The sequence below is a fragment of the Sceloporus occidentalis genome, unplaced genomic scaffold, assembly GCF_023333645.1.
Source record: "Sceloporus occidentalis isolate IW3139 unplaced genomic scaffold, rSceOcc1.0.p SCAF_1, whole genome shotgun sequence".
Lineage (NCBI taxonomy): Eukaryota > Metazoa > Chordata > Lepidosauria > Squamata > Phrynosomatidae > Sceloporus > Sceloporus occidentalis.
In genome coordinates, this window is record NW_028316981.1 from 134,001,399 (window position 1) to 134,026,564 (window position 25,166).

At 41.9% G+C, this 25,166-nt stretch overlaps 2 protein-coding genes across 2 annotated transcripts in view; one reads left to right on the top strand and one right to left on the bottom strand.

Moving 5' to 3' along the window:
• The first annotated feature begins 1,339 nt into the window (after nt 1-1,339).
• On the top strand, nt 1,340-16,868 carry LOC149322219 (uncharacterized). The gene is made up of 8 exons (XM_089524715.1): nt 1,340-1,391; nt 5,978-6,319; nt 7,000-7,144; nt 10,354-10,463; nt 12,072-12,120; nt 13,173-13,254; nt 14,305-14,445; nt 16,098-16,868. The coding sequence occupies exons 1-8, from the start codon at nt 1,343-1,345 to the stop codon at nt 16,293-16,295; spliced, it is 1,116 nt and encodes a 371-aa protein (XP_089380841.1). The 5' UTR covers nt 1,340-1,342; the 3' UTR covers nt 16,296-16,868.
• A 3,101-nt stretch (nt 16,869-19,969) lies between these two features.
• HEATR9 (HEAT repeat containing 9) overlaps nt 19,970-25,166 on the bottom strand; it is a 41,654-nt gene continuing 36,457 nt past the window's right edge. The window contains exons 13-16 of the mRNA XM_089524855.1: nt 24,498-24,549; nt 21,539-21,625; nt 21,330-21,421; nt 19,970-20,054 (exon numbers count right to left, since the gene is read on the bottom strand). Of these exons, the coding sequence (XP_089380981.1) occupies nt 19,970-20,054; nt 21,330-21,421; nt 21,539-21,625; nt 24,498-24,549 (316 nt within the window). The remainder of the gene's footprint in view (nt 20,055-21,329; nt 21,422-21,538; nt 21,626-24,497; nt 24,550-25,166) is intronic.

Consider the following 25,166-nt stretch of genomic DNA (forward strand, 5'->3'; position numbering starts at 1 on the left):
TAGCTGTACGTTTTCTATGTGTTCACCCAGCAGAATTAGCCCTAATGGACATGACATAGGCTCAGAAGTCCAAAACACACTGCAATCTAGTTTGAGACTACTTCAGCTGTCCTGGGAATTGCAGTTTATTGTGGCACCAGAGGTCTCTGACAAAGAAGGCTAAATGTCTCACAAAACTACAGTTCCCAGAATTCTGTAGCATTGAACCAGTGCAGTTAAAGTGGTCTCAAACTAGATTATTTCTGCATTGTGTTTTGGACCAGAAATGGGGAATTAATCCATGCTCACCAGTGACCCGTCAGCTCATTCCACTGAGCATTTTCAGACCTCACCAGTGCCTCCTCCCCATCTTCTCCAAAGAGCTCCATCATTGTTCCAAATTCTAAACTATACCCATCTACATAGTGATGGAGGAGACCACCATAATGTTGTTTGTAGGAGCAAACTATATTCCAGAGCCAATGTGTTGCACTGGTTAGAAAGGAGTATGTGGTAGATTCAATTCGCCATTCTGCCCTGATGATCATTGGCCAATCTTGGGTCAGTTCTCTTCCAGGTATGGTAGCCATATTCCAGCTCCTTATATCCTCAAATTATAGTAATTTGCATATAGTAATGCAAATTATTCAGGGGCATCACTATGTCACAACAACTATTGCCATTACATTCAGTGATATACGGGCATTACAATTTATGAGTAACATCAGTACTAAAAACATTACTAAGGATTTTGTGTGATGTGGTATGGGAGGAGGTCAATGGCAGGGGAGCTGTGGCACCAACCCTAGTGATGCCACTGTATCCACTTCCTCTTCTTTCTTGCATTTTACCAACAGCTCTATACTATAGCAGTCTGAGACCATTTTAACTGCCAGAACTCCAACTTATGACAATCTGGGATTTATAGTTTGGTGAGGAATGTTGAATTCTCTGCTGGAGAGCTCTAGTGCTGACTCTTCCTCCTGTGCTCCAGTTGTGAACTTCCCATGGCCATCCTGCCAGCTGTTCTTGTGAATAGGATGCTGTGTTCAATGTTATTTTCATCTGATCAAACAAAACAGATGGTAGCTTATTACTCTCGTTCTCAAAATAAAAAAGGGGAAATACACTAACCACAGCAGCAAATGATCAAGAAATTGCAAAGAAGCAGCAGCAGCAGCAGCAGCTTCCTTTTCCACTTCATTTTTCAAGAAAGTTAAATTGCTCTGTTTTCTGATCTCATAATATGGGCTAATCTTCTGGATTTTGAACCACACAATCTATCAGACTGTCTTGAACATCCTGGGACAGAAGAGTTCATCTATAACTTCTTAAGCTTTGGGCCGAGAAGGGAAGCAGAAACATGAGACTGCTGAAGAGGTTTACTCTTCTGAGCTGGGTGCTAATTCCAGGTATTGATTTATTATTTGTTATTAGTTACATTTATATATTGTTCCCTCCTTCTCTCCTATGAACTCAAGGTGGCATTCACTGATGCCCTCGTCCCCACTGTTTTCTCATAGCAATCCTGTGAAATAAGTCTGGCTGAGGGACAATTAGAGACTCAGCACCACCCATGAACTGTAAGTATTCATGGGAATTAGACTCTGGCTTTCCTAAGTCCCAGTCAAACCACTACACTACACTGCTGGGATGAGAGAAGTATGATATCAAGGGTGTGATTTTTAAGGGTAAAGCAGGGTTTCATAAATAAAGGTGGTGAGCAATTGTCATGGAATGCCCAGTGATTCTGAAAATGTATTGACGAAACACCTGATGTCAAAAGGTAGAAAGAAATAGTGGAGGGATTTACTGGAGTATGGTATGATGCAGGCTGGGAACCAGGAAGGACAGGTGATAAAATGGGCAAGAGATTCCTCCTGAGGCTGGGGTGTTAACCAGTTTTATAAAATGTGAAGTCTCTAGAAACCATTGTCTCTGTTTAACCCAGTGCCAATGGATTGGAAATTGCAGATATATCCCAGTTCTGCTGTTTCTCTTTCCTATCTTCCTTGGAAGTTTTCATTTTCTTTTATAGATTGGGAAGAGATTTGTAGATTGGAAAGTGAAACAGCAGCATCAGAATAAATCTACAAACTCCAGTGCATTGACAGTGGGTTGAACAGAGATAATGATTTCCTGGCACGCTACACATATAGCACTAGTTAGCACTCCAGCCTCATGAGGGATCAGTTGCCGATTTTATCACATCTCTCTGGTTCCCAGCCAATATCACACTTCATTCCAATAACTCACTGCACCATTCATATGGTTTTCTACTCCCCTTGACTTTAGGCAATATCCTTCCTCCCACCTTTGACCCACAATGGCCATTGTTAAAACTGAACATCTCATCTCATCACCATCCCCACAACTTTTGCATTTCTGGTGTTGCTGACACACATTGGAAGGCCTATATAGAGAGCTTACTCAATTGGCTCCCCCCCTGAACCCAATACTGGAGTCATCGAAAGCCTGCTGTGACAAATTTAATAACTTCTTCGCGGATAAAATCTCTCGGATAAGGGCTGATCTTGACACTGTTATTTGTTCAGAATCAAGAGTAGAGGCGTCCAGAGCTTCCGTGGACTCAGTTGTACTGGATCATTTTGAGTCTATAAGTACCGAGGATGTGGACAAGATCCTCAGTAGCATTAGGAAGATGACGTGCTCTCTCGATCCCTGTCCTTCATGGCTGGCAGTTCAAGGGGGAACGGCGGTAACAGAGATGTTGCGCCGAATTGTCAATTCATCTCTCAGGGAGGGCCGATTTCCATCCAGTCTAAAAACGGCCATTGTAAAACCTCTATTAAAAAGCCCTCCCTTGACCCCCTAATTCGAAATAATTGTCGGCCTGTTTCACTGCTGCCATTTCTAGGAAAAGTGATCGAGAGAGCGGTTGCCTCCCAGCTGCAAGGGATCTTGGAGGATACGGATTTTCTAGACCCATTTCAAACCAGCTTCCGGGCGGGCTATGGGGTTTAGACTGCCATGGTCGCCTTAGTCGATGATCTCCGTCTGGGCATGGACAGGGATAGCGTGTCCCTGTTAGGGCTTTTGGACATCTCAGCGGCCTTCGATACCATCGACCATGGTATCCTTCTGGATCGCCTGGGGGAGTTTGGTATTGGGGGCACTGCTCTGCAGTGGTTCCGTTCCTACCTCTCAGGTAGATTCCAGATGGTGGAGCTGGGGGACTGTCGCTCCGATAAGAGGGCCCTTACATCTGGGGTCCCTTAGGGAGCGATCTTGTCCCCTATGCTATTTAACATTTACATGAAGCTGCTGGGAGAGATCATCCGGAGACACGGGGCGCGGTGTTATCAGTACGCTGATGACACCCAAATAGTCTTCTCTGTGTCTCCGACTGATGCAGTGACTAGGGATGGCATCTCTCTGCTCAATGCCTGTCTGGAGTCGGTAATGGGCTGGATGAGGGAAAATAGACTCAGCCTGAATCCAGAGAAAACGGAAGTACTTGTGATAGGTTCCCCTGGTCCGGGGATGGAAATTTTTCCACCTGTCCTAAATGGGGTCACGCTCCCCGTGAAGGACACAGTTTGCAGTCTGGGTGTGCTTCTGGACTCGTCGCTTCACCTGACTTCTCAGGTGGATGCGACAGTTAGAAGTGCCTGTTATCAGCTTCGTCTGATACGCCAGCTGCGACCCTTCCTGGGCCAGGGGGACCTTGAAACAATGGTACATGCACTGGTAACCTCTCGACTTGACTTCTGTAATGCACTCTACATGGGGCAACCCTTGTACCAAACTCGGAAGCTACAATTGGTCCAGAATATGGCAGCTAGGCTGGTCACTGGCAACTCCAGAGCCAGCCATATAACACCGGTATTGAAAGATCTTCATTGGCTGCCAATCTGCTTCCGGGCGCAATACAAGGTGTTGGTTTTTACCTATAAAGCCCTAAATGGCTTGGGCCCAGGGTACTTGGAGGACCGCCTCTCTCCATACAATCCACCCCGCACTCTCAGGTCGGGCGGGAAACAACTTTTGAGAGTCCCTGATACGAGATATGTGGTGTCTGCACATAGGGCTTTTTCTGCTTCGGCCCCGCAGACCTGGAACTGTCTGCCTGATGAGCTCCACTCAGCCCCCTCCCTGGAGTCTTTCAGGAAAAATTTAAAGACTCACCTCTTTCGTCAAGCTTTCCCCCATGTTCCCTAATTCCATTCTTCCCCCCTTGTGTTGCTGTATTGTATTGGATGTAATTGGTGCTTTGGTTTTTAACTGTTTTAACTGTGATTGAATGATGGATATTTTTATTGCTGTACTGTATTGTTTAATGTGGGGGGGGATTTCTTTCTATTGGATTTTGTAGTTTCGGTAGGTTTTTATTACTGTTGTAAACCGCTGTGATCATGGGAATAGCGGTATACAAATAAAGATTCATTCATTCATTCATTCATATATAGAGTGGGAGAAAATATGCACACCTGGCAAGTTGACAAGACTAATTCATAGAATCACACAATCATAGAATCTTAAAATTGGAAGATGCCACAAGGGCTATCTAGTCCAAACCCCTGCCATGCAGGAATATACAGCTACAGAACCTTTGAAAGAGGCCCATCCAAACTCTGTCTAAAGAGTCCACCACTCTCCAAGGCAGTCTGTCCTATATCAAACAGTCCTTACATTAAAATAAGCTCTTCTTAATGTTTAGGTGGAATTTCTTTTCTTGTAATCTGAATCCATTGGCTCATATTCTAATGCTGAAGAAAAGAAAGTACCTGACATATACTACTCATATGTGTTCTGCTCACTGCTACAGAAACATGACTTTAAGGAATAAAGAAGGATAGGGAGCACTCCCAAACCAACCCAGATTCTTGGTGCCTCATTTGACCACTACCCCACAAAACCTTTCAGTTAGCGTACATTAAACACGTGTGCAGGACATCTAGATTATTATTATTATTTTTATTTTTTGGAAAGTGTAGCACAGTGATTCAAGGATTCTCTTTTTCACTTGATGCCAAAACAATCAGAAATTATTGCTGGTCCTGGTTTGGTCTGCTGGACTGGATTTTCTTTTCTATTCAGTTGGCTGGCCAGAAAGAGGGGATTAGGAAGCCTACCTATTCATTATTTCTATGAAGGATGGTCCATGCCAGACCCTTGAAAGGTCAACATTATATTGCATTCCTCTGTATCAACCATGTGATCTTTGCAAGGAAGCATGAGTTGGGAGGACATTTGCTGTATTTGGCATTAGCAAGGCCTGCTCTCCATCCCACAAGCTGCCAGTGGGCTCCAGCCACTGGGCTCCAGTCACTACTGCTCATCTGGTTCACAAGGAAACAAGGGTTGGCTGAGTCCACCTTTCCATCCATCCAATGAAAATGGCCCAGGGCAAACATATGTTTTCCAAAGTGTTCTTGGTTTGAGTGTGTGATGAGTGTCACATGGTCCTTGGTAGGAGAATTAAATACAGTGGAGCGTTGCCTTACACGAGGGATCCATTCCAGACAGCCCCCACCCCCGGCATAAGGCGAATAATGTGTATGCTCGAGCCCCATTCGGTATAATGGGGTTCATGCTTGCGATGGGGTGGCACGTGCGTGAGTGTGTGCGACATTCATTTAATTGCTGTGCAGCTTCTGCATAAACCGGAAGCCATGTATGGTATGCCCGCATATAGAGCAGGTGCACTGTAGATACCTTTTTTCATTTCTGTGCCAGTTCAGAACATCACAAATTTTCCCTTCAGACTTCACATTTTGTTCAGAGGTGAGGAAAGCCCAGAGAGACCTTGTTGAGAATGTCATGCCCAGTACTGCTACTCTGTTCCTAGAGGCAGACAGAGCAGCAGAATCTCCTTTGCTGACCAAAATGTATGGAGGAACGAGTGGGGGCACATATATGAGAGCAAAGACTTTCTGGATATGCAAGGGCAAGCAATGTATTTGGCACGACACAGGCATGACTGTATAGCAAAGGATGGATGATCAGTACCTACACTTTCTTTTGCTTTCCACAGGTTGCTGGGCACTCAATGGTCCAAACAACGTGAATGGTTACATAGGAGGATCACTCTCTGTGTGCTGCCATTATGACAAAGGCTATGAAAATAACTCTAAATATTGGTGCAAAGTTCAAAAAACCTGGAACATCTTTAGCCTCTTTTGTAATGTGTTAGTTAGATCTGAATTAGACAAAAAGGTGAAAGACAACAGAATCTCTATCCAAGACAATGAAAAAAACCAGTACTTCCAAGTGATCATGGACAACCTGACATTAGAAGATATTGGTCATTATCGGTGTGGTATAAGACGTGTTTTTCTTGATTTAACACACGATGTTAAAGTGACTGTATACCCAGGTAAACATTTCTACTTCTTCTCTTACTGTAATGATAAAAATGGAAGGATGAGGAATTGCAACTGCATGCGTATTTTGGTGTAAGTGGAAGAGTTAAATATCTCCAGCATAAATGAAGCTTTCCTGTTCATGCAGTAGCACATTGTGGCTGGTGTCCTTTTCACGAATTACAATGGGGTGAGTATGACACCAATTTACATTTACAGTTATGGCACAGATCAGAATTCTGTTCCAACCATGTAACAATCAGAAGTCTTCTCAAAACCTCTCTTTTAAACTATACAATACCCCCCTGTCCTTCACAACACAGCCATTTCCTTGTAGCTGGAGAACAGAGAGATGGGCAGGGATGTACACAGCTCTTTCCCTGTAGTTGGACACAATGCAATAGACATCTGCAAATATTCTGGAGATGCCTTTCACAGCACATTTACCTATGGGAGAAAGTGCTGGATTAATCCCCACACATCCCTCTGTTCTCTAGCAACATGGAAATGGCTGGGTTGGGAAGTGGGAACTGAGCTACATGAAAGGTTGTGGGGAGTAAAATTGGGAGATGCAGCTACACAGAGATCTAGCTATGTTTCTTGATCCAGGATCGCAGTTAGTATGTTTTTTTAATACCAAGAATGATCAGAACCAACCTTTTTTGTTCTGATCCTCTCCAGTGTTTGTCTTTAGCCCCCACCTTAGAACCATCAGGAAGGCTATCAACTACTGAACAAGAAGAAAAGCTACCAGCTACTGAAAAAACAATAACTCCCTCCACCATTCATTCAGAGAACACAGATGAATCCAATACCAGCCCTCACCTCACTCCCCCAGAGTAAGTATTGTTTTTTCCCTCTGGGTAACAATGTGAACTCCTTGCTAGGTAGAATTAGTTACCATGAAATGCTTTCAAGATCCACTTTTTGTCAGAAACATCCAAGCATTTGGATTACTGACTGAGTTGTCAAATTAAATTGAGAGATTGCTGGAAAACTTTCTGCTATGTGATGTTGGCACTGATATGACAGACTCTGGATGTCTCTCCAGATAAGACTACTTAGAGGTATTATAATTAGTACAGTGAGGCAGTCAACGATTCTGAGAAGGAAAGACACCAATGGCTTAAGAGCAAACTATTTATAAGTCTTTATTATAGGAACTCCATTCAATGACGCGTTACAGACCACCATTTAGTACGCGCTCCGCATGTACTAGGGTTAGGAAGGGGCGTGCTAGGGTTAGGAAGGGTCTTATCTTCCTAACCGGCCCCGTCCCTAGTACGCACAGAGCACGTAGTAAATGGCAGCGCCCGTCCACACGGGCACTGACATCTTTACGTCTCGGATGCACAGCGTCCAGACGTCGCACAGCGGAAGTGACGCTGTGAGTGCACGCCTCATGGTCTGGCTGCTGGGGCTTCTCGGCGCAGCTAATGGCGGCGGCAAACCGCCCGCTTTTGGGCGGTCTGTAGCGCGCCTAAGATAGGAAAGTTACTGAGAGAGCTGTTCTAATGTAGCTACATGACTAAGAGGCTATTCAGAAAGCAAAAATAATCCGGGATGAATCTGGGTTGAATCTTTGTTGTTCATATGCATCCTGAATGCACCCAATTCAGTTTTGGGGGGAGCCTGTCAAAAACCCCACTTGACCTGGAATAATCAATACTGGGTTTTTTTTCCAGGGTTTTAAAAAAGATTTGCATCATTGGTAGTGTGACTAACGATATGAATAAACCCAGGATTTAACCCTGCATGCCCGGCTGCATCTTTCCTTTCCGATGAGGGGAGAGGAGGACTCTCTCTCTCTCTCTCTCTCTCTCTCTCTCCCTCTCCCTCCCTCCCTCCCTCTCCCTCTCCCTCTCCCTCTCTCTCTCATTTCCACCCACCTGCACAGTCTCTTGGTAGCCAGAAGCTCCAGGGAGTAGTGGGAGACATTGCCCCACTGCCGCCACCACCGCTGCCTGAATACACCCAGTTGGGGACAGTTTCTCCCAGGGGCCGTCAGCACCCTTGGGATGGAAGTGCAGGCTGGTGAGCATGTCTCAGCAACAGCATGCTAAGAGATCCAGTTCTGATGAAAAAATAGTGTGTTTAACAAACCTGGAATGTGTAGGTTGGCTTATTCGAATCAAAAACATATCTGAATGGCCGCAAGAATGGTCTCAGAGAAGAGTGGGGCTAGGAAGAGGAGTGGAAACATCCCTAAGAGTATCAGAGGTTTATCACACAGGGCTTTTTGCAGCTCAGATCCAGGGTGACTCCTGGTTCAGCTTCCATTGCCCTTCCGAATCGAGGGAGAATCGAATCCAAGGCAAGTCACGTGATGCAGATTCACGCAAAGGGAAGTGAGTGCAAATTGTGTTACCACACCGGTCCATACCATGCAGATTCAACAATTTGAATTGGGAGCCTTGCGCATACTCAGTGGGGGTCTGGAGGCTGTCCTCCTTCCCAGCCCCCTCCTTAGCTGTCATCCTTCATCGGTCTGAAGGAGCAGTCAGGGGATGATGGGATAGGTCGCAGGGAGTCACTGGAGCCAGGATCAGACTGAAGGAGCAGTCAGGGGATGAGGGCATAGGTCGCAAGTGGTCACTGGAGCCAGGATCAGGCTGAGGGAGCAATCCAGGGAAGATGAGATAGGTCGCAGGGGGTCACTGGAGCCAGGATTGAGCTGAAGGAGCAGTCAGGGGATGATGGGATAGGTCGCAGGGGGTCCCTGGAGCCAGGATCGGGCTGAAGGAGCAGTCAGGGGATGATGGGATAGGTTGCAGGGGGTCACTGGAGCCAGGATCGGGCTAAAGGAGAAGTCAGGGGATGATGGGATATGTTGCAGGGTGGCAGAGAGGACGAGATGGGGATACAGGAGCAGTCAGGGGATGATGGGATGTATGCCAGGGTGGCAGAGAGGATGATATGGCATGAAGGAGGAGGAGGGGGATGAAGGAGCAGGATGCAGGGGGCAAGGGGGGTGACATCGGAGTGATCTTTCACACCAGACCAATTTGAAGTGAAATCGAAGTGAGCTTGAAAGTGAATTCTGTGGATTCGCTTTTTTCCGATTTCACCAAAATGAGGGGTCACTTTGGAATCAAAGTGACTTGTCCATCATCTTATGCTGATCCTTTCCCATGCAAACATTTCTACATACACACAAATATTGTGTTTCCTTTGTCAACTAAAACCATTTTCCAAGTTCTCCCTCACCCCCTTTGTTAGTCAATTGTTCCACATTAAAAAGGGACCAACAGCAGTATTAGCAGGTTTTGCCCTCATAACATAACATGACATGACATGACATGACATGACATGACATGACATGACATGACATGACATGACATGACATGACATGACATGACGTAACGTAACGTAACGTAACATGATGTTCCTGGTGCTTTGTCCTCTCATTGAGTCTACATGTACATATTATGAATTTCATTGAGGTTCTGTAAAATTACAAACATGTCGGAATATATTATGAAACAGTGTAAAAATGGATCATGGGAGATGTAGAAAGGAACATATGCCCAAATAGTCATATAGAGCTCATTTGTGCCAAAGTATGGTACATTATATGGTCAAGAAAAATGGAGTGATATGGATCTTTTTATCAGCCATAATTATACACAATTAAATCTCTTTGTATTAAACAGTTTGCATAATCTATTGATCACTGAATCTGAATTGTCCAGTCTTTTTAAAGAACTGGCTTACAAATTATGGAATGCTGGATGTCCCATTGTTTCCTTAATCAGCCCAAATAAGTGTTTTATGCCATGCTCAGCTCACCAGTCATTGTGTTGCTGATTGTGGCACAATTCTGCTTGACTTCTGTTTAAAACAGGTCATAGACACAACAGGTGTATTATCTGGATGGGGTTTTTTGTGCTTGTTGTGTATGAACAGTGTATTTCTTCAAGAAAATGTCCTTTAAAGGTAAGATGTGGAAATGAGGATACTGTCTTTCTAAAGAAGAGAATACATAATGAAAATTGGCATTGTGAGTGTGTGTGTGCTTTTTTTTAACAAAATTAATTTTTGTCAACAGTTCTGAGGAAGCAAAGGTCCAACTTTTGATATATTGCATGGTTCCACTGCTTAGTCTCCTCTTACTTGCAGCTGTGGTCTTGGTTGCAGTTTCCAGGAAAAAGAGAACAGGTAAGAGCAACACTCTGACATTGTTGCATTATGGTGTGTCAATTCATTGCTGCGCCTTCGTCCTGTACTTCCTTTCCCTTCAGTCACAGTTTTACAGTTTCTTTCAGTGAAAGTAAAAGACAGCTTGCTTTCTTGGGAGGAAGCACCATTGAGCACACCTGTTCTCACTGAATACGTGTGCATTAGGCTGAATGGTCACAGTCTTGTTCACGCATACTTGAGAATAAGCCCAAACAGGGAAAATTTAACCTAGTTTTGCATAAAATGTTAACCATGAAAAAGATGCAGGTCTTCATGACAGGTTTACTGCTAGAATGAGAGTGGAAATCATGTGGCCCTCCACATGATGATATTGGACTGCAAATCCCAGAAGACCTGGACAGAATAGTGAATGATAAAGAGGGTGGAAAGGAGCCATGATTCCCACCTCTGTACATGAAAGAGGACTAACTGGTCCCACCATCGAACAGAGTGAGACAGTCTGGAATGTTATGAAAAAGCAAGTCATTTTTAGTTAATAATTTTTGTGATTGTATTTCCACTGATTGTATTTGCTCTACCTCAGATAGCAAAATCTTGAGATGGGTCAAACCTATGGATGGTGGGCCAGGACTATTGGTTGCAATAGGCCAATCCACACTGGAATATTAAGAAGGCAAAAGTAGTGGTTCCAGAAAGATGTATTTCTTTAAAGCTTTCTGTTTTGAACATAAATCTCCTAGCTGTGTGAAATCTTTTCAATTTATAAATTAAGAAATCAATATTTTAACTGAATTTGGTGAGTCTACTGTTAAGGAAAACTTGATTTATTCAGCAGACCACAGTTGTTAGAAAATTTAAAATTTCCTCAGATTTACTTGTCATAAAGAGCCTGCACTCCACATGGGAGTGGTGATGTAGAGCTGTGAAATAAATCTGCTTCCTTGGTATAAAAAAAATGGAGGAAATTGCATTCAATAAACTGGAGATTATACTTTTAAATATAGTATAAAACCCAACAATGGCACCAAGAACAGAAAATCTAAGTGATGGGAAAATAATAAAATAAGACAATTTGCTAACATCATGATCTCCTGTTTAAAACAGGCTGACTCGTTATGTCTCAGGGAAGAGCAACCTTTTGCATATCTGTTGTGAACTATCTTGCTGTTGTTTTTAAAGAAGACGTTAAGTTTTCAGGCTTTAATTATATACCTGTTAGGGTTGCCAGGTCAGGATCATCCCAGACCCTGAGATTTTCAGGTCAGAGCCTGATTCCTAGGCATGGCTCTTGGTCCTGTCATAGGGATGAGCCCTCATGATATCACAGTGGAGAAGTGAGGAAGATGAGCTAAATAAATAAATATATTAATCCCCACCCACCCACCCACTTTTCCAGCAGTTTGCCACAATTTGACTGAAGTCAATTGAGGCAAGCTGCATGACCAGCTAGAATACTACAGGCAGAAAAGGAGGCATCCTTGCTTCCCATCCAGAACTGGCTTGGTTTCCATGGCCAAGTGGGGATTTGAAACCTGGTCTCCCAGTGTCCTATTCCAGTGCTCAAATCTTTGGTTGTGCCTGTGTGTATTTTGACTCACTGATTTCTGTCTGCTGCCCCCATTTCAGGATCGTGTTTGCAAAGGAAAGAGGAAATGAACATGTCAGTCATGGTAAGGCAAACCATCGTATCATCCCTTCATACCTTCATAGCATTCACTCTTAACACCAATTTCCAAAAGATTTCATAGTATCAGAGGAAAGGTTTACTGTACAGGGAGAATATAACTAAATCTATACTTGAATATTTTGTTAGATATATAAATGCTCCACCTTCAAAGCGTCTGGAAGCCATTTTATTTTTCCTGTCTGTTTCACCCCAGAGTCATCCACCCTAACATATTCTAATGACATCAATCACTATAGCATATTATTAACTTCAGTATTAACTTGGGAATCTAGAATGTTGGGTGAAATGACTACAATTAATACCATAATAAATTAATCAATGAGTCAAGCTCTGTGTGTGCCCACTGTTGCCATTTTCTTTGACAACCCTCTTGTGTGCTTTCTTGTTTTCAAACCATGTTCCTAATGTTTCCTCATACTGTGTTGTTGTTGTTGTTGATGATGATGATGATTTGTTGCTATTACAGTATACTCCTTGTGGTCCTCCAGCAACTGCAATACACCTTTCCATTGCCCTCTCAAACTTGTTAAAGCCCCCCAGAGCTACTTTAGACCCAGAGGAATTTTCTCTTCCACACAGATGCAGGCACACAGACACCCAAACCTATTAATTCTTTTTAGTCACCTCCAGAGTTTCTTTTTAAAGCCTATATTACATTAGCATAACACCCTCCCCCCCCCACACACACACACACAAAGCTGGCAAAATTCTCCTTCATGGTTTCTGGAGGGAATTGGGGATTTTAAAAAAATGGAGCAGGGGGGGAAGCATGGTCATTCTAGGTGTAGCAGAGTATGCGTATGGCCTCTAAACTTGGGCAAATTGTCTACCTGTTCTGTGCAATGTTTTACGGTGCAATCCTATCTATATTCTTCCCAGAGGTACATTCTATTGAATGGGCTTTAATCCCACCCAAGTATCCATCAGATGGCAACACATGTCTACCTTGACCAGCAGCATAGCACGGGCACAATACAACAGATAGATTGCAGTTTTGAAGTACATTGATTCTTTGTATCACTGCTGTCCTTGGGGAAAAGCAGCCAGCTGGAAATGCCTTCAGGAGGGAACCATTGTTATTTTACAACAGAAGCTGCACATTCTAATATACTTGCAAAACAGGTGCAATACATTCTCTAACACTGACTGGGAATATTTAATGCATATTTAATTTAATTTGAACTTTATATCTATTTTTTTAAAGAATATCTATCATCTGCTGTCCAATTGGCTCAACAGAAAAGTAATCAGTAAACTGTACCTCTCTGATATACTGACTCCCAACAATTATCATAATCCTTGATCATTGTGTACCCTTCAAATGTCCTGATTTGGCAAGGACAGTCCCAATTAATCCTCTGTTGTCCCACTTTTTCAGCTGCTTTTCAAAAGGCAGTTTCTCTCTCCTCCTTCCATTTTTGCCCTTTGTTCCCAGCTTACTACAGTTGCTTCAAACTGAGTTCAAAGTAGTTTGATCTCAATTAACTCAAAGAGTGGAGGAAAGAGGAGGGGTGAAATAATGTACTTTCCTATAGACTCAGGAAAAAGTAAACAGCTGCAGCCTCTCCTAGCATACTCATTGTTCCTCATTAATAACCTCTGTCATCTTAACCACACTCCAATATTACTTGGTCACAAACGTTGGTACTGGGGAGGATGCCATTGGTCTTGCTTGTCGGGGCAGATGGGAGCTGTTATCTACAGCACCTGAAGAGTGTTAGATTCCCTTTCCTTGTTCTAAATTCTTATTTCTGGGAAGTGAGATGATGGAGAAGTGGCCAAAGCCAGTATATTACAAAGACCCTCACTGTGGTGCATCTTTTTGTGTTGTCAGGACTCCAAAACACATTGGTTTCACACTTTTAAAGCTTTGTTCTTAGTGGCATGTTAACTAAACTGCTGGCCAATATAAATCTAATTTAATGCCAGGAGTATAGTGTTTTGTATGCTTCTCTATGGAACAATATAAATAGAAACAAACCTAAAGACAGATTTCAGAACCCATCTCTTATTTTATACCTGTATGATTCCAGAGTAAAGTTGCATTTCACCCAATGGGCCAGATGCTTCTTTGCTTAGGATCCAGTTGCATCTCGCTTGCCCTTTTCAGAGTTTTAGTCTGTTGCTGTGATTTGCTTTCTAAGTTTGGTTCATTTTCTGCCTCTTGCCCAGGTATCTACACACAATACAGAATATGTCCACACAGAGGACACTATTCTAGATCACCCTCCAGATGCTGAAGGGACAGGGCTCTACCGGATTGTTGAGGTCCAGCCAGAATATAACTCTGATGAGATCCACATTCAGGAAGAGGTAAGAAGAAATGCATAGTGTAATCAGTGTACTTTGTCATTGTTGTTTGTTGTTGCATGCCTTCAAGTGTAACAGAAATTTCAGGAAACTTAAATTTCTAGGATTGGCAGAGCAATAGGATTGGCAAGAGGACCTAGTAATTGAAAATCCATAAGTTTATTTCCAGTTGTCGACAAAGGAAAACAATGAACTCAGTGGAATTCAAGTTCCAAAAGCTGAGACCCCGAACAAGACAAAATGGCTCTTTTTATATTATTCAAGACAAAGAAGCTTCTTCAATACACCTGATTGGCTAATTACAATTTAAACATACAGAATTCTTACAATCAGAACAGAAATACATGCATACATTAAAACTGCATCATCACTCCTTACCCCCTCCTGTAGGAATTCAGTGGCTTTCCTCCTAACCTTGCTTCTGAATGTCCTTATCTCAGTAGTTTATGTTATGTCTTTTTACTGGTGCCAGCTTCCATCCAAGTCAAGATGCACTCCTTATTCCTTTGCTCTAGTTTCTCTAAACTCCAAGCCTTTATTTCAAAAACCATCTCTCTGGCTGACAAAGGTGACTCCATCTTTCTATAGTTTTTTATTTCAACAAGGAATATTTCCACCACACAAGTACTTCTTGACTTATGGTGATCCTAAGGCAAACCTATCATAGGGCTTTCTTGGGAAGTTTCTTCAAATGTGGTTTGCCATTGTCATCCTCTAAGGTTGAAAGAGTGGGACTTACCCAAGGTCACCCAGTGGGTTTGTTGCCATCTGTTAAAAACTGTCAACACATCCAGTTCTCTTGTCACCAAGGCAAGGGAGAGACTGGTCTCTCAGGAACAGTTCAGTCATCTTCCCTGAAATCTCAAATCCTTGAAACTAGTTATAAGTTGATTTTATCCCTCCCCCCCCCTTTTCATTCAATGAACTCAAGATGGTGCATATCAGTGCTTCCCAAGGTATCTGATGAGAGGGATGGACAATTCCCTCCCACCCCCCATCCCCCACTGTGACAGGAACCAGTACCATATTCATGTCCATTGGCTAGTATTGTTTCTTTCTTTCCTGGAAGCCCACAAAGGACTGATAGCCAATGACTCATGGACCACCACTGGTCCATGGATCATCACTTTGAGTAGCACTGTTGTATTTGATTGAGCTCCTTCCCACTTTATTTTCACAACAATCTCCTGATATAAGCCAGGCTAAGAGAATGGCATGCCTCAAGTCAACCAGTGAGCTTCATGGCTCAGTTGAGCCTAAAATCTGTATCACCCAAGTCCTAACCCAACATCCTAAGCACTACCCCTCAATGGCTCTGTGACTTACTCTCCCATGAATCAGATTCCTTTTCTTAATAATTAACAATATTTGTAGTTATTAATCATACAATATTTAATTTAATTTAAAACATTATTAAATGTATTTAATGCACCACCTGTCTGTTGCACCCAAGTGAGTAACAGTACACTTGGTGTAACCTTAGTCCCACTGCCTCCCATGTTTAGCTCCAGCCCTGACCAAGTTAGAGAGTAGTAACATAGATCTCCTGAGAGGAGGGGAGAAAGCCATGCCCAGTTGACACTAGCACCAACAGGCTGAATGGGGCTTTCTTTGGATCAAAGCTTGCTTGTATTTTTCCTCTTATTTTATTTCAGGCTGTGGAGAAGAGAGATGAAGATCCTTATATCACACTGGGTCTTTCAGATGCACAGGAACAGACCATCTATGATAATGTGAGTCTCCCCAGCCAAGCAACTTTGCAGCTACCTTCTCAGGAGGCCTTATATGCAAAGGTGAACAAGAAGCCTGCCCAGAAAGGATGTGCATTGGATCTGACCAAAATCCAAACATAAGGAGGAATGGTTTAGCTGCTTCCCAATGCAAAGAGGCCTTGGAACAAAGCCAGACATCAACCTAGCCAAACCTTCATGAGATCTTCAGATAGGTAGAGTCCAGCACCAAAAATAGTGAGGATTCTGTGGAAAACATCCAGGCTTTCAGAAAGAGGGAGAGAAAAAATGGGGATGAGAGAGTGTAGGGTTGACAAACTTGCTACGAGTCTCCAGTCACAACATTTTGGAGGTGGAATTGCAACTTTGATAAAAATTAATGGTTCCATCTTCCTTCTTCTTTGTGCTTGAAGTCAAAGAGCGAGAGAATGCATGAACAGGTTAGGTTTTAACTATTTAATTTATGGAGTTTGTTTGGGGCCTTCTGTTGTTTAACTGCTTTGGTTTACAGCATCTTCTCTTTTTTAATTTGTTTTTTTATTATACACTTACCCTTATTTATCCCATTCGATCTCTGTGCCTCCCAATCAACCTCGCTTTTCCAAACTCTTTATCTGTAATATGCTTCTTTTTCCCCATTGTTACTACTGTAGTACTATTAGTATATGTTCCTTAACATCTTGAGCATGTATCTTTTCATTGCACCCTCACCCCAATTTAGATTAAATGTATATTGAGAGTGTGTTTAGAATTTGGTTCTTCTTGTTCCTTCCCTCAAATATAGGTCTGTGTGTGTGTGTGTGTGTGTGTGTGTGAGAGAGAGAGAGAGAGAGAGAGAGAGAGAGAGAGAATCATTTTCCTTGTATCTTCTCTACATCCTTCAGTTCTTTCAAATTAAAATTGATTGAGATTTTTCTCCTTATAGTATTTTCTTCTTCTTCGTGTGTGTGTGTGTGTGTGTGTGTGTGTGTGTGTGAAGTTTTGGTTCTATTGTTTGTTTCCATGTGTCTTAGGAAAATTTATTGTTGTTATTTAGTAATATTCAAAAGGCAATTAAATCCCACATGAATTTTTTTGGATTCTATTCCCTTAGTTCCATTTTCTTTGTGTTTCTTTCTTCCATCTTCACACATATATATTTGGTCTGTCAAACACCACCACGCTTCATTATTTAAAATGTCCAACTGGTTTTTATTTTATTTTTTTCAATTCCTTATTCCAAAAATCTGTATAAACTCAAATTGTACAAATATTCTCTTTTCTTACAAATATAAAATACACAATAATCACTGTATTACAAGTTATCTGTCTATCTTAATCTATTTACTCTTCATTAACTACCTGAAGGCACAAGCTGTTGTTATTTTCTTCTCTCTATTACATCTATTATCTCTTCATTTCATATCAGTCTATTCCATTGTTAATGGTTGAATTTCATTACTTCATTACATTCAATGAGCATGTGATTTATTAATAATTAATATTCTAAGTCAAGAAGTTCCAATAAGATTACAAAATTATGTACATTATTATAACTAATATGTATTTCCACTTTTTTCACTGATAAGTTCTATAAAATCAAGTATGTCCCTTTCCTCTTTGAATATTTTACTATTGGAAGCCAGTCTTCTTCAACCTTTTTATTATTATTTAACAAACAGGTGAGTTTATCAGGCTCTAGCATATCAATACATTTTATTAATCACTCCTTTATCTTTGGTGCTTCTTTTTCTTTCCACTTACTGGCAAAAAGAGTATGTGCAGCTGTTACCATAATTTCCAATGCTTAGTTTCATCTTTTTTATCTAATACATCTGTCATCTATAAAAGAAACATTAATTCCAGTGGTCTGGCACATTACTGAATATATCTGTTTCCAGAATTTCTTGGTTTTGGGGCAAGTCCATTATAGATGAAAAATGTTCCATTTAGCTCATTACATTTCCAGCATTTAGGGTCCACCGATTGTCCACTTTGTTAAGTTTTTCTGGTGTTAAATACCACCTATGTAGCAATTTTAAGTAATTTTTTTTATTTATTTATTTTTTATTTATTTTTTTGAGATCTTGCAATCTTGTGAATTTTTGTGTTCTTTTCCAGGAATTTTCCCATTCTTCCAAAGTAATTGTATGCTCAATATTCTGGGCCAATTGATCATGGAATCAGTAACTGTCTCTTTTTCCAAGAGGATTCATAGGGTAACCTTGGCGGTATCCAGACCAGCACAAAGCGCCAGCCTGGATACGTACTAGGGTTGCCTTGGGGTGTCCTTTCCAGACGCCCCACAACCCTAGTATGTAGCCGTGGTATGGTAATGGCAGCGCCCTTTCTACATGGGTGCCGCCAAAATGACATCACGGCTGCGCCGCAGCCAAACAGCACAGCGCAGACGTGATGTCCTGGCACCGCTGCAGGGCACTTGTGGCACCCTTTCAGCGGCACCAGAAGGAGCTCCGTTTTGGAGCTCCTTCTGCCGCACGTATCACTGGGGCAGCCTTTAAACAGCCGCACCAGCGATATAGAGAGAAAGGGGCCTATCATGGGGTTTTCTAGGACTGAGAGGGTGCGACTCACCTAAAGTCACCCAGTGGGTTTCCATGGCTGAGTGGGGAAGTGAACCCCATTCTCCAGGGTCCTGGTCCTATGTTCAAAACACTACACCTAGCTCTTGTCCTTCAGATTAAAGACCCCTTTTCTTTAAAAATATAATGAGCAACACAATGGAAGAGAGTTGTTGATACGTTTCAGCACAGCCACCTTCTGGTGTTTTGTTGTGAGTGAAAGCAAAAGGATCAAAAGGATCACTATAACCAGAGGACAATGTTGGATCTACACCAGGTGGAGAGCTACTATGACAGGAAAGTGCAGAAATTTATCAGAGTGGTAAACATTTCGACGGGCGGAAGGTTGCTTTAAGGATAACCTTATCTTCTTATCTGTGACAAAATCTGGATCTGATCTGGTCCTTGAGAATCATACATTCTCATTTACATACACATATTTTGGGGGAGGGCCTCTCTAGCTCACTGAAAATCATTTGTTTTGTTATCAAAAAACAAGTAGCTTTCTAGCTTTTATTTTAAAAAGGAGAAAGGTCAGAAACTAAGAAACAATTTTAGGCAAGAGTGCCAGGAATTAAAATGGAGATCTGATGTAATTCATTGCACATCTCTTTTCCACTCTATAGTTTTTCTTTCATACTACAGCAAGTCTAGGAAATGAAACTGGCCTGATTATTTGCTTAAGAGGACAGGAACAGGTTTAATGTGTTTTGAAATGATATCAACTGAATAGCAGCGCATGAGCAACCACTCTATAGAAGGGCTACAGCAACCTTAAATGTGGGCTCTGAGCAGTGTCTGCCTTCAACGTGACTCCCCTGAAACAAATATCTACTGAAGAAATGCATTCTGTAAACAAGAGGTGGCCATCCCTTTTAGACTTAAAAGTGTTGGGGCTACATGCCAGTAGAGTAGCGAGGTCAGAAAAAGAAAGCTTGAATCCCTTCTCTCCTTCGTTTTTTTCTCTCTCTCCACCATTCCTTCCTTTGCTTTTGCAAAGATCTGGAATTATCATTTGTTCAGAAATCTTTTGAAATTACTGTAGTGTAAAGGCCACCTGAGATCAGGTCTATGGATGCATGAAACCCTAGGGCCACAGCTTGCTCATCCATGCTGTAGTCAAAGAAAGCTTCACACCACACTGTTATTCCTTGCCTCTATGCTGAACAATGCAAAGCCAGAAGCCTTGTTTTAATCTTGTCCTCATGGCATTCTTGTCATCCTAAACCTGAAGTCTCAGTAGATTCTATAGGATTGAATCACTGACTGTTTTCGGGCCATGGAGATTTTATCAAGGACTTTCAAAGCTTTGGTACATTCTCTGTAAAATGAGAGAAAGAGAATCCAAAACAGAAGAAAAGTTTGTGAACAAAACACATATTTTGGAATCCTTTATTAGGAATATTTCAATCAGCAAGAAAATTATCTGCCCACACTAACTGCTGCTTTGGAGTATAAATCTGCTGATCATAATTTTGTATTAAGAATTCTCTGAGCAGAGATTTCAGGCTCCAGTTCCAGACCCCAGTGACTGATTTTCAGCAAGCTCCCATCATAGTTGTGCCTATTACTTTATCTTATATACTTTGAACATGCAAACAATCTATTGGTTGCTTTCCATCTACTAGGATTCAAGCCTGCAGCAGGTTGGAATTGGAAACAGGACAGAGTTATTATCAGGCAGGGATTCATCCTATGGACCAGCCTGTGTCTATCAGGTCAAAGGAGGGAACTACAAGCAAGGAGACTAGCCATGTATGCTAAGAAGATATTGCAACAAATCAATCAAAGAAGTGATGCTCTCTGACCCTGAAATACTTCCTGATACACCAAGTTATTAACATAGGAAACCTAATCCTGCTGCTCACAGATAGCTTTACCTCACACTCCACTTCAATGGATTAGGGTCCATGATGGTGGTGGTGATTATGATGATGGTAATCATGATTACTATTATGGAGCTTATTGCTTGGCTATTAAAACCAGCTTACTTCTATTGGGTTTAAAGCTTAATTCAGGCAGCATCCCGATCTTATCAGAAGATTTTTGCTGCTGAATTTGCTGCCTGAATATAGCCCAGTTTCCATCCCCACTTGCAGGAGCACTCCACTGGGCTGTATTCAGGTGGCAAATTCGTTGGGGAAGACCTGACAAGATTAGGATGCTGCCCAAATCAAGTTTTAAACCAGATAGAGGTACACTGGTTTTAACAGCCGAGTGATAAACTACTACTACCACCACCACTACTGGCATTTTCCTCCCTCATTGCTCATTTCATATGTCAGATTCTTAGAATCCAGAGATTGGAAAAGTTATCACTGTTGTTACTAATACATTCACAAAATCCCTCTGTAATCTGAAAAATTAATTTTTCCAAGGTCAATTAGGACCTTAAAGTTGGAGGTCCCATAGATGCCATCCAGCCCAGCCTGCTCAGTGCAGGATCTGGAGTGTTGGATATAATTAGACCATTCCTAACAGATGGTCCTTCTCTTGCTCTGTGTCTCCTTTCCTATAAGCCTTCTTCTGCCTGAAAGCACATAGGGTAGGCATGTCTTTACTATACCCTAGCTGCATTCCTTAATGAGGACAGTACCTGGCTAGAATCCCCGCTGTCTGCTCCTTGCTTCTAAGGCTCTTCTGCACATAAATATTGTTCATTCCCAGGGTAGAAAATGCCCTGATAACCTATAAAGAAAAGAGGAGATGGGTCAGTAAATACACCGAGAGAGAGAGAGAGAGGAGAAAGAGTACAGTACCAGGGGAGAGATCTATTCCCCACTAGTCTCTCTGGAGCATCACAACCTGTATACGGACATCCATGCTGGTATCCAGTTCCAGCATCTCCAGCATGACAAAGAACACACTCTTCTGGCGAAGGCCAAGAACACCCTAGTAAGAGGCAAAGAGGGCAGAGTGTCACTTGGCAATTACAGATGGCATATTTATTTTATTTATTGAATTTATAACAATAACAATGTTATTTTTTACAAAACATGATTAAAAACAGTTAAAAACACATGAAGTGCAGAGAGGCTTCTACTCTCATTATTATTATACTAGCCTTAATGATGTGGCACAATCATTTCTAAGGAAAAGAGCATTATTCTGTGTCCTGGTGGTGCAGTCACTCACAAACTATAAGATTGCAAGTTCAATACCAGCCCAGGGGCTCACACTCGACACAGACTTGCATCCTTCCGAGGTCACTAAAATTCAGCTTGTTGGGGGCAATTGGCTTACAGTTGTAAACCAATTAAAGACTGCTTAGGCAGTATAAAGCAGTATATAAATGAAGCTGCTATTGTTATTATTCTTTTCACAATTAAACAAAGACCATAAGAAGCAGAGGCAAAGGCAGATTCTCAAGGTGTCACACAATAAGTTTTTAGCAAACCAATCTTCATGAACAGCCAATACATCCTGTTGGTACAGGATTTTTTTTAACCACTGTTGGATGTGGACCATGAAATCAAACAGCATCTATGGCATAGACCCTGAGACTAGATAAGACAGAGTGTGGCATGAAACATACCACGGGGCACAGTTAAGCAACCAATCCAGGCAATGAACACTGGGAGATGTGCAGAGCTCCACTCCCACTAGTCCATCTTGTTCTCTGCATGTCTTCTGGCTGGCTTCCTCACCTCTTAACTTCTGCCATCAGATGCAGTGGAAGCTACTGTCCCATTACTAGTGCTGAAATCTGATTCAGCTACCAGTTCAGGTAGCATTTGCACATAGAAAGCTGGGAGGGAGCATGTCACACAACTTACATTTTATCTCACACAGAAAATTGTGTTGGAATGGCTTTAATGATTATTTTTTTAAAAAGATTACTACAGAAGGTTAATATAAAAGACCCAGAACATCCACATTAGTGCTCTAAATCTTATGATTGGAGCAGGAATGCTGTTCTTCACTAAGTTTCTTCTTGAAGGAAGCAACAAGTAATTGTAGTAATTTTCTTCCAGTCTTGGAAAACCACACAGTTTTTAAAGCCGATTCGCAATTCAAGACATTGCACACAAAATTTGCATATAGTCACTTGCAAGAAACAGGGCAGAAGAAAATCAACCACATGCAAATCTAGTGCAGAGTAAAGGTTGGAACTGACTGGAGAAACAATCCAGCTTGCAACTGCTTTACTGCCCTGGCTCAATGCTAGCGAATTTCTGGAACTGTATTTTCTTGTAGCTACAGAGCTTTCTAACCAAGAAGGCTAAATGTCTCACAAAACTACAGTTCCCAGCACTCCATAGCATTGAGCCAGGGCTGTTAAAGTGGTTTCAAGCTGGATTATTTGTACAATCTGTTTTGGCCCTAAGTCCCCAACTACAGTATTTTCTGCAAAGAGAAACAGCTTTTTCCTGCACAGGAAATACTATTTCTACATTTTGTATAAAAAATAGTATCATCAGGGTTTCTTGGCATCTGGAAAAAAATTTTTTTTAATATTTCACAACAATTATTTGGAATATTTTTGAATAGTCTTTCCATTGCTAGAATAGTCATTCCATCCCTTTCCATCCCTACATTTTGGCCCCAACATGCACCCCCATACCCTTAAGGGGGTGGAGGCAATTTTGCCACATTTTTGGGCCCTTCCTAGGTCACTTTAGGCCCAGGAAAGGTCTTTTTAAAAACTGGAAACAAACCAGAGGTGATTTCTGCTAACTTCCTGTTTTGAAAAAAGTCCTCTCTTGAGCGTAAACTGACTGTAGGGCTCAAAACATGGCAAAAATGCTTGCCACTGCCCCTAAAAAAAATTAGGGTTTGTTTGTTTTTTGCAGTTTAGGGGATGTGCCCCTCAAGATCTCCTAGGGTAATGGTTCTCAACCTACCTAATGCCATGACCCTTTCATACAGTTCCTCATGGTGACCTCCAGCCATATCTCAATTTCTAAGACCATCAGAAATACGTATCTTAGGCAACCTCTGTGGAAGGGTCGTCTGACCGCTAAAGGGGTCTCGACCCACAGGTTGAGAACTGCTGTCCTAGGGAACTAATACAGCTTCCTAGCCTCCCACAGTTGACCATGCCTATTTAGTCGTTCAACGAAGGGTATAATTTTTAAATACTGTTGGTCCTCCATATCCATGGGTTCCTTATCCACAGATTCAACCATCCACAGCTTGAAAATATTTTTAAAAGATATGAGTTCCAAAAAGCAAACCTTGGTTTTGTCATTTGATATAAGAGACACCATTTTATGACACTACTGTATATAATGGGCCTTGAACATCCACAGATTTTGATATCCAAGGGGTTTCTGGAACCAAATCCCAACAGATACTAAGGGCCCACTGTAAATAAATAAGGTGTTTTTTTTTTTGCTTGATGGAGGTAAAACGAAACAGAGTAGCTAGTAACCCAAGTGAAGTCTGCTGTCCACATTGAGTCTTGCAGTTATACAGCCACAAGTCATCTTCACACCCAGCTCAGGGCACAGACAAGTTGCCTGAAACTGCAGGCTTTTCAGAGCACTGCAGCTTAATCCTGAAGTGTGGAGCATTCTTTACTATTGTATTATACTGTAGATTGTTTCCAATGCCTCCCTCTGGAACACCCCCCCCCCCGGCACCTTCAAATTTGACTCCAGAAGAGATTTGGGGAGGCAGTAGACAGGAGTGCAAGTTGGAGAAAGGGAGAGGAAATTCCCACAGGGGCAGCGGTAGATTCCATCTGAGATCTGTAGTACTTATTTGAGAATTACTGATACACAATATGAAGCTCACTGGCTAGACATGAAAAACAACTTACCAAGGCAATCACAGCCTGCTTTCGAATTTCAGCATTTTGATCCTTCAGATTCCTATGGAGATAATGAAAACGTTGATTGAAACTTTGGAGTGGGGTTGAGATTGTATCCGTTAATTTTTTTTTTAAAAGGAGCACAGTAGAGTTGAATTCAGCTGATCTGCCTTTAGTTCAACCAAAGGCAAAGTCTTCAGTTACATATCTCTAAACTTAATCCTATCTGCATGACTAATGCCAAGAACAGGGCTGTGGTTCTACATATGCTTGTTTTGGAGTAGGATCTGTTTAATTTGGTGAAAGGCTTTGTTCTGAGTAAACAGGCACATGATCAGGGGCTCTTTGACACTACACATTTATACTACTATGATTCCACTTTAACTGCCATGGCGTCCTCCTGTGGGATTCTCCTGGAGTTTATAGTTTGGTCAGAGACATCAGAGGAGCTCCCTGGCTGTGGATTCAAAAATGTCTCTCACTCCACTACCAGTCCCTGGATTCCATAGGAAGTTGCCATGGCAGTTAAAGTGGAATCATAGAGCTATAACTGTGTAGTGTGAGAGGAGAACACTCTCATTCCTTTTTTGGCTGACACAGAGGGGTGCACCCCCTGCACCAAGGAAGAAATGACACTGGAATTGCAGAACAAATACAAATTTAAAAAATAAAGGTATG